Source organism: Arachis hypogaea, chromosome 15 (genome assembly GCF_003086295.3).
Source record: "Arachis hypogaea cultivar Tifrunner chromosome 15, arahy.Tifrunner.gnm2.J5K5, whole genome shotgun sequence".
Lineage (NCBI taxonomy): Eukaryota > Viridiplantae > Streptophyta > Magnoliopsida > Fabales > Fabaceae > Arachis > Arachis hypogaea.
The window spans coordinates 9,666,161-9,681,411 of record NC_092050.1 but is presented as its reverse complement, the minus strand read 5'-3'; the positions used below and the strand labels follow the sequence as shown (position 1 = coordinate 9,681,411).

At 34.2% G+C, this 15,251-nt stretch overlaps 1 protein-coding gene across 1 annotated transcript; it reads left to right on the top strand.

Moving 5' to 3' along the window:
• Positions 1 to 2,284: 2,284 nt before the first annotated feature.
• LOC140179095 (serine/threonine-protein phosphatase 7 long form homolog) lies at positions 2,285 to 4,200 on the top strand. The gene is made up of 4 exons (XM_072217707.1): positions 2,285 to 2,353; positions 2,638 to 3,380; positions 3,465 to 3,552; positions 3,649 to 4,200. The coding sequence occupies exons 1-4, from the start codon at positions 2,285 to 2,287 to the stop codon at positions 4,198 to 4,200; spliced, it is 1,452 nt and encodes a 483-aa protein (XP_072073808.1).
• The last annotated feature ends 11,051 nt before the right edge of the window (positions 4,201 to 15,251 follow it).

Here is a 15,251-nt window from a genome sequence, read left to right as displayed (position 1 = left end):
TATAATTTTAAGTCAACTCTTTAAACACATTATAACATAAATCATCTAAAAAGATACACCAAATTAATAAATATCACATGGGTCACAACATACACTCTAAATTGTCACGATATTTCAAATAAAAAGAGCATCAATACAGAAAAATCAATGAATATATATAACTAAAATAAAGAGCAACAAAGAGACACACAAAAAAATAAAATAAAATAAAGAGAATCAATAAAAACATTAACATATAAACTACATACACGAACAATGTATATATTAATTGTGAATCACAAAAAAAAGACAATAGACATACATACACTTCACGTCCATCTGATGCATCCCCTATAGTTATTTCGTATCCCCCCTTTTCTTTTCGTATGATTTTTTTACTTTCCCCGCTGCTGTAGCATTATACACAGTATTATTACTCTTGCTCCCATAGAGATAAATTTGACCCCTCCCCCTATTCCCACCTACATATATATATATATATGTGTGTGTGAATTGAAGTACACATGACAAAATAGAATATTACAAAACAAAATTATAGTAAGATTATTTAAAAACAACATAAAAAGTACACTTTTTTATTAATCAGAAGCTAAAATAAAAAAAATGTGCGCCTAATAATAAGCAATTAAAATAAACAAAAATTTTAAAAAATATAAAAAAATGAAATGTATAAATAAAGATAAAAGAAACAAAAATTCAATAAATTACAAAAATTGTACCTAAACACGAGAGAGAGAGAGGAGGGAGAGAGAGAGAGAAAAGAAAGCGAATGAGTAAAAAACGTTTGATCTTGTATAAATAGAGGGTATTGAGAAAAATAAACTAATTAAATTAATTCATATATTTCGTTATCAGATTTATTATTTATTAAATAATTCGATATTTACTCCAATCAAATCAAATAATTAATATAATTAACTAAATTAATTAATTGATATAATTAATTATAATAAATGGTGAAATTTGAATGTCTAATCAAATTAATTAATTATAATTGATTTGCTTTAACGAATTATATGAAATAAATCAAGAAACACCTTAAGAGCATGTTGCATCAGTTCTGTTATTAAGTGCAAAAATCTGATTTTTATATAATATAATAGATATAATAGATAATAGATATAATAGATAAATAATAAAGATATTTTCTTAAATTAGTATAATTGTGTATTATTCATTAAATATTAGTTGTAATATTGTAATATAATTATAATAAAGATATTTTTTAAAAATAAATTTATTTAGAGAAATATAAATTGGTTATTAATAACCGGTGCCATTATCATATAATTATCATATTATTATTATTATTATCAATATAATTAAAGTGATTAAAAATATTTTCGATTGATAATTGATAAGTAGTTTAATAATGCATTAAATATTGATTTTATATAACTATAATAAAGATATTTTTTAAATTAGTATAATATGTACTATTACTTAAATGCTAATTATAGTATAATTGTAATAAAGATATTTTTATAAAATAAACTTAGAAGCGAAAATAGTGTATTCATTTTGGCGGGAAAATAGATTCATGAGAAATCGATACATCACTTTCATTATTTGGGAGAAAATCCAATTTAGTATATTAAGTAGATAGATTTAGAAATATAAATTTTATTATATCTTTCTAAACAAACCTAAACAACTCTACACTAATAGCCCGTGCCATGTCATGTTTTTCAAGACTTATATTTAGGAACATATAGAATTTTAATAATAATACACGGGTAATTGAAATAGATTATATACGGATTTTCAAGTTATTATTATTATTATTATTATTATTATTGGATAATGAATAAGAATTAGAATTATATCAATATTTTTAAAATTAATATAATTAAAATGACTAAAAATATTTAAAATCAATGTGCGTTATTAATAGGGCAATTTACACATATAAAATGTTTGAAGCAAAACGTTTACGCAAATACAACATTAGCAATTTCCAGACGCAAATGCAACAAACGCAACTATATATAATTCGCTACACCCTACAGTGGAACTTAATTGCACGTAATCCGCTACAAGGTATCGCGGATTACGTTGAGGGCGCGGTTACTCATAAACCGCTACACCCTGTAGCAGTTTATGACCAAATGGCGTTTATGCATAATCCGCTACACCCTGTAGCGGATTATGAGTATAGTGGTGTGTCTATATATACCGCGTGAGGCTGTAGCGGAAATCATTTGAATTATTTTGGAAAGAAAGTTAAAGAGAGAAAGTAGAGAGAAGGGAGAGAAAATTTAAAATATTTGAGTAGTTTGGAAGAATGGAGGATGAACGGCTGTTGTACCGGCTCGACGGCGTTGCTCACGTAGCCGGAACCATCGATGCAGAAGTAAGTGTCTGTTTTTCCGAACACTATTTTAATAAATGTATATTTTATTCAATATTAAGGAAGTAATTCATTAATTAGATAGACAGAGACTTAGTTTAGGTTTTGGTTTGTAAATGAAAATTTGAAATATAAACTTTGACATCTAACATTTAATAGTCAAGGTAGAGAGGTAAATTAGTAATTTCAAAACCCAAGTAGTTTAAGACTAGAAATACAAGCTATAGTTTGGTTGGTGATGTTATTGTTAGAAATTAAGCCAATGTTCTTTATTTCTGAAAATGCAGCCAACCCGATGTGTGTATAGCGTTCGTAGGCAACAGAATATGCCGTTACATGATAGGATCATACCTTACTTAGAGAGGGCTGGGTTGTACCACCTGGCTAGGCTGAACGCGCATTGGTTCTGGTTGGATGAATCTCTGGTCAGCGCATTTATTGAGAGGTGGCGGCCTAAGACCCACACTTTCTATATGCCATTCGGAGAGTGTACTATCACGTTCCAGGACGTGGCATACCAACTCGGGCTGCCCGTGGATGGCCAGGCTGTTTCCGGGTGCATGACAGACTTCCACATGCACATTGAGGGGGCCAGACCAGCATGGGAGTGGTTCGAAGAGTTATTTGGTGAGCTTCCGCCACCGGATAAGAGAAAGTTATACACAGTCCACTTCACATGGTTTCATGAGCGGTTCAGGGTGTTACCAGCGGATGCTTCGGAGGAGACCGTGCGCATATATGCACGCGTGTATATTATGATGCTTCTGTCGACAAAGTTGTTCATGGACAAGAGTGCTAATCGAGTCCACCTTTGCTGGTTGCCTTTTGTGGCGAGACTTGACGATATGGGCAGCTATAGCTGGGGCGCAGCTGTATTGGCGTGGCTGTACCGATGCATGTGTAGGGTGGCAAACATAAACGTCACTAACTTGGCTGGACCCCTACAGTTGCTACAGTCATGGATCTTTTGGCGGTTCCCCACGCTGAGGCCGCCGGATTTTGATACTTTCTCTTTTCCATTGGCATCCAGGTATACTTTAATTCATTCTTTCTTTCAAGTTCATTACGTTCTATATTTGAAATTACATACTTACGTGCTATTTCTGCTACTCAGATGGGCCACATATTTGTCCTCTTCTGATGGAAAGGAACGGCGGATTATACAGTATCGTCTGGCATTGGATCGACTGACTCATCGAGATGTAAGTATTTTGTTTTTGTTTGTTGTTATTTTAATTTTTTTTTCACACTTATATGTATACATTGGTATAATGCTGACCTTGCCTCCTATCTATCAGATTGTGTGGGAGCCTTATGGTTTGCTGGACGTACTGGCAGTCATCCATCCGGAGATACTGACCGAGGAGCACAGCCGGTTATGGCAGGCTGTCACCAGCCTGATCTACTTTGCAGTTATTGAGTGGCATCAGGTAGACAGGGTCTTCCCACAGCTAAGGGGCGTACAACATTTGCCTGAGCCAGCGCTCAACATAGAGTATCTTCATAGTAAGGACGGCATGGGTGAAGATAGATGGTTTCCCACTTACTATAGGACATGGCATCAGCATTGGGACGAGCGAGTTCGTTCTGTGTTGAGTGTCCAGAGAGTTCCTGATCCTGGTCCATCCCCTGAGTACCTGGACTGGTGGCACCGTGTTGCACATAGGATTCTGTCACCAGGAGTTGCTTTCGCCGACCCTAGGCCGACCCAGGTTCCGTACGATGCTATACTCAAGGGTCATCGCAGGCGCCGACTAGAGTTCCAGTGTCTGATATGCCGGATAACAGACGTTTGGAGCGGAGACAACGCATCAGTACACGTGCCATTGATCGCGATTGGCGCTGGCTAGACGACATGATGCAAGAGGAGCATGTTCGTGGTGATGACGGAGGCCAGGTAGATCATCGCCTTCGTCGATCTTTTGCTAGACGATGGGCTGCTCGTGGTGGAGGAGCACCTCCCGTCCACCACGATGACGAGGCAGGATCGTCCCGTCAGCACCCTACAGACACTCATGCTGGTGGCACCGCAGAGGCTAGTATGGGTGGTACACCTTTTACCTACGTATCTAGCTCTCAGGTACTACATGGGTGTAGCACACAGCTGTTAGCCGATCTTGCTACCACTTCTTTCACCATGGATTTGGACGATCAGTTGGGTGGACCCCAGTTCTATGCGGATTTTGCTGAGATCATACGGGGTGACAACGTTCATCAGTACCAGAGCCCGATTCCAGGCGGCCCTTCAGACCCTACGGAGTATAGGCCACAGCCAGCGGATATGCCTGAGACCCAGGTTCCTGAGAGCCAGCTCCCGGTCGACTTGAATGAGCCCGCAGGCAGCCCGTACGACACTTGGTTCGGGATGGCAGGGACGCCACCATCTGCATTTGGAGTTGGGGCACAGGAGGCTCCGCCAGGAGATCGGCGAGCGGCTAGGGTTAGGCATCCGACTCGATGTGGCACAGGCTCGCACCTACTTGGTCCATTCGGAGGCGACCATGATGTTGACGGTGACCAGCAGTAGCATCCGACTCTCTTAATTTCCGACAATTATCCATGTATGAATTATGACTTATTTATTTTCTGTTAGGGTTAACGACTTGTGACAGTTATATCTGTATTAGTTATGTAGTTATACCTGTATTATTTTTGTACGAGTTACTGCGAATGACGATTATATTTTGTATCAATTCGTGTATTTTGCATCATGGGTTTTAAACCATAACATATAAACACCACTATACTCATAATCCGCTATAGGGTGTAGCGGATTATGCATAAACGCCATTTGGTCATAAACCGCTACGAGGTGTAGCGGTTTATGAGTAACCCTGCCCTCAACGTAATCCGCGATACCCTGTAGCAGATTACGTGCAATTAAGTTCCGCTGCAGGGTGTAGCATATTATATATAGTTGCATTTGTTGCATTTACGTCTGGAAATTGCCAATGTTGTATTTGCGTAAACGTTTTCTTCAATCATTTTATTTGCGTAAATTGCCCTTATTAATATCATAAAATTTGATCATTTTATGATTAGAATCAAATATTCTTATCATGATTATCACGACCGGTGCCATTATCATATCATTATCATATATTATTATTATTAATATTAAAATGATTAAAAGTATTTTTAATTGACAATTGATAAGTAGTTTAATAATGCATTAAATATTGATTTGATATAATTATAATAGAGATATGTTCCTAAATTAGTATAATTATGTATTATTCATTAAATATTAATTATGATATAATTATAATAAAGATATTTTGTATAAAATAATTTAGAATAGAGAAAAGTATATTCATTTTGGAGAGAAAATGGAGTCAGGAGGGATCGACACCTCACCTTCATTAGTTGGGGAAAAATCCAGTTTTAATATATTAAGTAAAAGTAGATTATTTATATCAAATTTAAGTGTAGAATAATATTAAATCCATTTATACTTTTTTGGAATTAAAATATAATATTTAAAATATTAAAAATCAAATGAAAATTAAATTCAAATATTAAAGTCATTTATATTTTTTTATTTATTAAATACAATTTATTATGATAAATTAATTATATCAAATAATTGATTTGATTATATATTTAAATATCACACTCATTGATTTAATTAATTTATAAATACCAAATTGAATTTCAATCATTTAATTATGAACTTACATAGCTTCTTCTTGAAGATATTTTTTAATTTTATTTTGTTTGATTGATTAAACTAATTAAATCAATTATAATTAATTGTAAATAATCTATTATCAATTTATTATATCAATTATTTGATTTTAGATGGAATTAATAATATGTTATATATTACAATTTTTTTCCAATTCATTTAGCATAACATAGCATAACATAGTGAACCTAATTACATTAAATATGCTAACGTTAATTTAAGTTATTAATAAATTTTTTATTAAAATAATAATGTTTCAAGTTAATTTTAATTTGTCATTTTGATTTAATTTTTCAATTATGCGATATGATTAATATTCAAATGAATAGCGTATAGAATTCTTTAGATCCTTATATTGTTGAATATGCTAATGTTCCTGACTTTCGATCTTGGATTACTAGTGTTATTAATGATAAAGAGAAAGTAGTGGCTGCTTGGCTGCTGAAATTTGGTGAATTCGGCGGAATAGATGTAATGATCTTTTCAATCCGAATAAACCTTGGCCTAGGAGGAAAATCCCTTATCTTGCGAGAGCCTTGGTGAATGAGTTGAAAAGAGTGAAGGAGGATAGAAACTTTTTGGATTATGCAGTCCAGAATATTTCGTGGCAGCCACTCCCCCACAATATTCTTAAAGTCAACTGTGATGCTAGTGTTCTTCCAAACTCCTTGTAGCAGGCTTGATTACGTCATTATGGCACCTGGATACTAGGTAGCTCGGGGCGTTTGCCGTTTGATTTAGTTTTTAGGAATGAGTTATTGGCAGTCTGGAATGGTCTTATGATTGCGTGAAAAATTGATTGTGATTTCCTGATTTGTGAAACTGGTTCTATAGAGATGTATATTTTGCTGAACAATATTATTAACTATGTTGCAAGTGATAATATGGATATTATAAAGAAGATTATAGAGTTGTTAAGTAAAAACTAGAATGTGTCATTCACTTGGGTTAGAAGAGAAACTAATGTTGATGCTGATTGTCTGGCTAAGGTAGGGACTAAGAGTGTTTATTCTCAATTGGTATGGATTCAGCCAAGTGATAATCTCAAGCAGATTTTGTTGAAGGATTCTGTTGTGAATGAGGGTTATGTTCAAGTGATTGTATGGCTAAGATAGGGGTTATGTTCCTACTTGTTTTAGTTTTTGTTACAAAAAAAAAAAATGAATAGCGTGGATTTTTCCTTGCAAATCACATTAAATACATGATTTTAATTTGCTTACATATAATTTTAAATTCTCATTACTATTTAACACTCCTCGTATCTTTTATTTTTTAGATGATTCTTTTATTTTCTTTCAAGATTTTTTTTATATTAGATGATAATTATTGATAATATATATTGTTTTTGTTGAGTCTTGACCGATGTATAGCTCGTTCATTGGTAAATGCTTGCAAGCTCTTCTGTCAGGATAAGATATACGTCGGCGGCAAGGAAACAAGAGAAGTGGATATCTGCAAAAGGCACTCCAACGTTTAAGTAAGTAAATGAGTATATAGCTTTAACCGAAAAAATGTAATGAAATCAAATGACCTTCTTACCATTCCCTTTATACCAGAAAGTGAGAAGTAACGGCTGTTTTCCTGAGTATGGTGTTATAATCGGAGAGTAATAGCATATCCGACGTTATGATACAGTTGTTAATACCTGATTTATAATGTCTATAATCGAGTTATAACTTCATAATCGAAGTATAACGGTCATATCATATATTATATTAATTTTTATTATATATATACCAAGATAGTAAGAATAGGTAGATACATTAATCTCGACCTATCCCGCAACAAAACTTGTTACAATGCCCTCACTGAATTGAAATGGGCAAATACCTCGATTTGAAATGGGTAAATACATACAAATTTGGCTGATGTTGCTAACCCTAATTTTAACGTGCAATATTCAGAAAACCTTTCGAGATTAGCATACAAGAGATAGGAGTGAGTTGCGAGTTGTCACTCTGTTAATCTTAATTGTAACATCCTACCACATAGAGTCTTATGCTTAAGTCATAAAACTGAGGTGGTGAGGTGTTATGACCTCTAAAATATATATATATATATATATATATATATATATATATATATATATATATATATATATATATATATATATATATATATATACACTAGTAGTTGAAAGGAATTTATACCGAGGAGCCTTTGAAGGAAAGTTTAAAACAAAAGTCGTAACACTCATGTAAACGAAAACTTGCGTACGAAGAAACGTAAGATATATGTGTATGAATAATAAAAAGGGAGTGTCAAAGATATAACTAACAAAGCTTCTAACTCAGTTCGCGAAGATAAACCGGCCAGAACATACAAGTATATATATAAGAGGATCCCAAAATGACCCAAAGCAGAAAACGACAACCTATTTCTCCTAGTCAACCTCTAAGAGGGACAAACATAAAATACAAGGTGGAGAATCTATATACATTCATAAATATAAACAAAGATACAACCTTAAGTCCTAAGAGTTCTTCGCTTCGTCAGCGTCTCCAAAATACAGAGTGGTGCTTCTCAACCTGCATCTGAAAAATAACAATATTGTATGGGATGAGAAGTTGAGAACCGTTGGTTCTCAGTATGGTTAAGGTGCCGACATATATAATAAACAAGGTCCCGGAAAAGCCAAAGGCAATCTTAGAACGTCGACAATCAGATTATAAATCTTAAGGAACTAAAGCTAAAACCATAAACGAGGGTAGGTCTCTAAGGTTCTAAACTTGATCAACATCCAATCAAAACCCTCAATCTCTTCGCCTTTCTTCCGTTCCTCCAACTCCGATGAAATTGCATAGACAGACAAAACAGACATGTCAAACACATACAGAAAGCATATATAACAAGTAGGCAATTAGCAATTAACGTGAATAAACAATTAAGTAAGCCAAGACAATGCACACTCAAACAAAATATACAAATGCACATGATGCATACCTTTCCTAGCGTAGGCCATGAGCTCATGCGTCGGTTGTCTACCCGCAACCCGACGTTACTCAGAGTGAACCCCAAATATGGTCCATTTACTGTGTCAATTAGACACCTTGGCATCACGGTTACCCGTGTTAGTTAGGCCTCATCATAATAATATTTTAATATATATCACAATAAGGAACAGTGCTATCAGTTAGGCGAACATTCCCGCATTAGCAATCTTAGGCTATCCGTTAGGCAGGCACTTTCGCATTAGCAGTTTGGCACAAGGCCCATTCCACATACACTTTTCATAATTTATTATTTGTTTCAATTTTCTCTTTCATACATGGTTTCTCATTTTCTTTCTCTTTATTATGCCTCCACATCATCAACACTATAAAACATACCTCCACATCTAACTACACATACCTCCGCATCACCAATTAACTTTAAACCTTCTTGGGGAAAACTTACACATTTTCATTTAACTATGTCCCTGAACTTTTACAGAAATTCGGACATAATCTCCCCTAAAATAGCACTAAAACCACCCTTACGGGTTCCCTCAGTCTTAACAACGTTCAAACTTTCCTTAACAATTTACCAGATAGACATTTTTAATTGGTCATTATACTCTCTTTAATCTCCTTAGTTATTGTAAAATCACGGGTTTAGAAAATAAAACTTGGTTCTGGGGCATTCCGACCATAATTAAAACTTGTACAAATCTTTTAAAATTCTGCTATCATTACAGAAAAATAGCAGCGAGCAGTAAATTTGTTAAATTTACTAAAAATCCAATTGTCACACATTGTCTTTCAAAATTCATGTCCTTAAACAAGACTCTTCCAGCTTTCCAGAAAACTAAATTTTAGATTATTACCATGTCACATGAAAAAGTTATGAGCTTAGGAACACAACCCTACCGTTTAAAAAATCTGTTTTCAAAATCCAGCGAGCAACTCACTTTTTGCAACATATCTAATTGGTTAAAAGAGTTTTGATATGAAATTTAAACTGAAAATTTTGGACACATAAGGCTTGAAATTGCTGTTGGTTTTAGCTCAAAAGCTCATCAAAATTGTAAATTAAATGGGTTGGAAGTTGGTACTTCTACAGTAGAGAAATAGAATTTTTTGCAGAATCCATCAATCTTTAAAAATTCATTTCTTCCAAACCACTCATCAATAAATTCTAAATTTTTTATGAGACACTCATAACACATTAAAGTTTCATGAAAAAAATAGTTTCATTCAAAAATAGGGCCTGGTCTGCTCTCAGAAACTGGTTTATTCAACTGTCAATTATCCAGAAAATTCTACCTTGGACCTTTTCAACAACTTTACATGTCATAACTCACATTTGAACTTATATCCCTTCCAAAATCACATTTCCAGTCTTCCTTCAGTTATCTAGGATTGCTTTCACAGCCAACATAACCCAAAAAGATCATCAATAATTCATCACACACACATTCATTCTCATCATCCTCATCATTCATCATTAAAATCATCATGTATCAATATATTCTCACTACAACATCAGTTGCCAAATTCATATTCAACCCAAATCAACAATTTAATTCAACAACCAACAATCAATTCAACTTATCATATGGGTCAACTAGTCTAAGTTTTCACGACACGTTACATATTATATACGAGAAACTAAAATCATACCTTAGCCGATTCCTCGTAAAATCCAAAACGTCACAATTTGTTACCGTTCCATGATACCCAAGTTTCCAAAGTCTCATCAAACGGGTCTCCGGCTCTCCAGAGTCCAATACCGAGTCTCCAACACTACTAATTTGTTTTCAAAGTACACAATCCAAACTAATTTCACCAAATAACACTAAAATTATCATAGAGTTCACTAATTAGATAACTTGAAAAGGATTAAACATTTCTCATCTTACCAATGCGAAATTGGGACAAGACCCGACAAGTCTACGAAGCTAATTCGAACCTAAGACACCAAAATCATATAAATTCTCAATTTCAACACCCCTCAAATTTGAAACTGAGGAGGGAAGATTTGGGTAGGAAAAGATGAATTCCTTACCAAATTATGGGGTGAGTTTCGTAGAGAATTCCGAAACGAACGCGTGGCCGCTGATAGCTCGTCAATCAGAGCTCCGAATCGAAAATTACGACGAATTGAAATCAAGACAAAAATTAGGTTTTGGAGTTCATTGTTCTTCCCTTCCCTTCCCCCAATTCAGTTTATGCATGTTTCCCATTCAAGAAGGGAAGAGAAGGCTGATATTATAATACCTAGTGGGTTTTGGTTGGGTTTTAGGCCCAATACAAGTCTGGTTTGTTTGGTTCGGTCTGTTCGATTTAATTTTGAATCAGATTTTTTAAAATTAGTGTTAAAATTCTTGTTTTAATTAGCTCTTTTACATTAATTATCAAATTTTATTTTTTAATTTTTAAATTAATAATTAATTTATTGACTAATTATTTACTAATTTTTTAAATTTTATATTAATGGTTATAAAATATGGTTGTGGAATTTGACTGATGTAATACTGCAGTCTGCAATAGCAATATAGTCGCCACAATTGTGTTCCCGATATTTGAACAGAGTATGTATTATATTTACTTTATTGCCTTTTTTACCAATATAAATTTACGATTGATGTATTGATGTAAAAGCTTAAATAGATGTCTGACATTTGATAAAATTTAGATGTATTTTTTACTATTTATAAATGTCATTTGGTTATTTTTTAAATGAAAGTTTTTTTTATCGAAGAAAAAAAAATAGTGCATTGTCAGCATTTAAACGTGCCTTATTACTTTCATAATTTAAATATATTCTTATCTATATTCATGAATAATCAGAAAATGAAAAAACAAAGAAATTTAAAACATCAAACCTCAATTTGAACAATAAATATTCACAACATTTGGCATGAAATTCAAATAAAAAATAATCCAACAATTAGTTTATGATGAGTCTAATTTATGAAAGATGAGTTTTTTAAATGGTAAATTCTACCATATTCTCTCTAAAATAACATGTAAGTTACTTTTTATAATGTATCATTTTGTAATTGGTTTTTATTATAACCATAGTTGGGCTATTTTGTAATTAAATTATTTTTTGAAATTGGTAATTGTATAATTTCTAAAAACATTAAAAATTGAATCCTGACCGTGGTTGTAAGAATCAAACTAGTGATCGAATCAATCAAGTTATTAGTTTATTGGTTCATTGGCTCAATCGATAAGTCACTAGTTGAATCGATAGAACCAGTCCTATATAAATAAAAAATATAAAATAATCAAAAAGTTAAAATTAAAATTTAAAATACACATCTTAACTAATATTTTAAAAGCAATTAAGTTTCGACAAATTATAATCAATAAGTTATAATCCAATTATTAACTTATTATTAAATAAGTATATATTCTAGTATTTTTTCATGAGAAAGATTTTTTAATTTTATTTTTATATTAAAGTATTTTTATATTTATTATATTGTTATATACTATATGTATTTATTAAAAATAATATTAACAAATATCATATAATCATAAAAAAATTATATTGTAATTAATAAAATTATATAAAACAATTATACATAATTTAATTATTATTTCTTTATTATAAGTACTCTTATTTTTGTTTTTATAAAAATAAATATTATTTTCAAATATTAATACTTTATTAATTAGTTTATATTTATTGTATTATTATATATTACAGGTATTTATTAAGAAAATAATATTAATAGATATCATATAATCATAAAAAGAAAAATAAATTGTGATTAATCAAATTTATTTGTTTATGTTTATAATTTATATATTTAATAAAATTTATAGTTAAATAAAATACAATTAATTTAAAAATGAGTGAGTTTAAAATAAAAATAAATTGAATATAAGTAAAATAAAAAATTGCTATATGTGTCATAATTTCAATATGAGAAAGTCTAGGGGGCAGCAGATTTTGTAGTTTTTAGCCATCAATTAGCCATCAATGATGTTTTTAATGGTGTGAAATTGCATCTAATGGTGTAAAATTATTCAATTTCTTTTTGATGGTTAAGTGCTGGCCAGAATTTAACAAAAGTGCTGGCCCCCTAGCACTCCTCATTGAATATATATTAATAAAAAGTAATATAATTTGGTGGTACGATCATTCTTGATGCATCCTTGAGGTAAGGGTTTCAAATCCCATGTTTTGAAAACATTTCCAAAATCACAAGCCTTGCCAACGCGGGAGCATATGGAGTACAGTGGACTTGCAGATTGCTGGTGCGTTGTAGGTTCGCCCACACCTACAACCCGAGCGGTTCGGTAGGACCGATTTTCACCGATTCTCTCTAGGTTTGATTGGTTCATACCGATTCTTTACCTTAAACGATCCTAGCCTTGGACCGGACCGATGTAGGGTTCGGTTCACCAGTTTTTTGGTCGAATCGGTCGGTCCGGTCCAGTTTTACATGCTTGCAAAAAATGTACCCTAACTCTGTAATGGCTTTCGGCCTTTCGCTCCTCCCTATGCCTTCGTCGTCGTTGCACCTCCCAAGCATCACCGCCTCATTGGGTGTCCCGTTCTCTCCATCTGTCGTGCTGTCGCCGACCTCCAAAGCATCGTCGCCACTGTTGTCACAAGCAGTGCCGCCGTCCACACGGTCTCCTTCCCTCTCACTTGGTCTCTGTTTCCGTCTTTTCTCATCCCTTAACGACGTCATTCAAACACATCGTCTCAGTAGTTGTTGTTTTTATCACCGCTCTCCCGCAACCTCGTTGTTTCTGAGATTAGGCTTTTGTTCTGTTTTTTTTTTTTTGCTTTATGCAATTTAATTTGGTCCAAAACTGAGTTAATTTGAATGCAAATAGGTAAATGGAATAATAATTACTTACATGTTCTTTTTTATATACATACCACAACCTGTCTATCTTTGATTTCAAGCTTTCTAAGATATCTCTGTATGCATGACATTCAATGAAATCATATCCCTACTCCTGAGAATTTATCTAATATTTTGAATTTTGTAATGACACTATGTTAAGTTCTTCTAATGGATAGCCTTTTTTATGTTAACTTATTTTCTCTTTGCTGGATCTTTTGCTTGCGGCAACTAGCCCAGGCGAAGCGACACTAACCACCCCAACCGAAACCAGGTCCTGGGAGACAGTTTGGGAATCCACCTGAGGTCGAGAGTGAGGCGTCGACGACGAACCCTCCTCGCCCTCCTCCTGGGCTGTGGCCGCCTTCAACCTCGCCAAGTTGGTCAACCTGCCGGCCATTTGAACTGAACAAATGGAAAAGAAGAAAGAATGAGTCTCAAACTCGAAAAGCAAAAAGGTACCAAAAGAAAGCAACTAAACACACACCAATGTAAGTTCGGCACGCCGCCGGATCACCCATGATGTCCCGGGGATTCAACAAATGCTCCCCGAAAATTGACCAAAGAACATCAGCAATGTTCTTGTTCTCCGGAGACATACCCCTTCTTATGGTTTTTCTCCTTGGTCGGGAGGGTACACAAAAAGAAAAATAGGAAGACCTCCACCTACACTGGAAGCTCCAAGTACTTGTAAACCAACTCGAAGGTCTGAATGGCAGCCCAACTGTTAAGGTGCAGCTGGGACGGCGCCACGGAACACCGGTTAAGCAGCGCTTGGACGAATTCCAAAAACTAACATGGACTCGTAAACCTACATCCGGTCAGCAACTCGAAGGGAATCGGAGTTTATGTAACAAACCCTTTCATCGGCCCTCGAGAGCACGAGCTCGTACTGACACTCTGCATCATCGCCCCCGCTGATCGCCTCCTTGTCACGGAGCCGCTGGAGGTCCGCCTCTGTCACTTGAGATGGCATTCTCCATACATCATAGGTCACCTAGTAATACGTTCGGGGAACGCCACCGGCCGGGACAACGAAAGCCCCAACACCCTCACTCCTCCGCCGGACATACCTAAAAAAGAGAAAGGCACAACCATCAACCTACCAAACCAGACGGAGAGAAAATCACACAAATACCACCCACATCTACCTATCACAAACACAAACTACACCAAAAAATAGTGGCACTCACTCTCTCTAACAACCTACTACTCCTACCCAGAAAACAAACCCAAATGAACAAAACGTAGGAAAATGCAAAAAAGACAAGAAAAAAGAAGCAGAGAAAGTACCAACCTAATTTCCTGAAGTAACCTGAAATAAACAAAGAAGAATTGGCATGTGGCGCAGGACGAACAAGCATGCAACGTACAAACGAACCAGGAAATTGAATCAACAGAGAGAAGAATACGAAACAGAG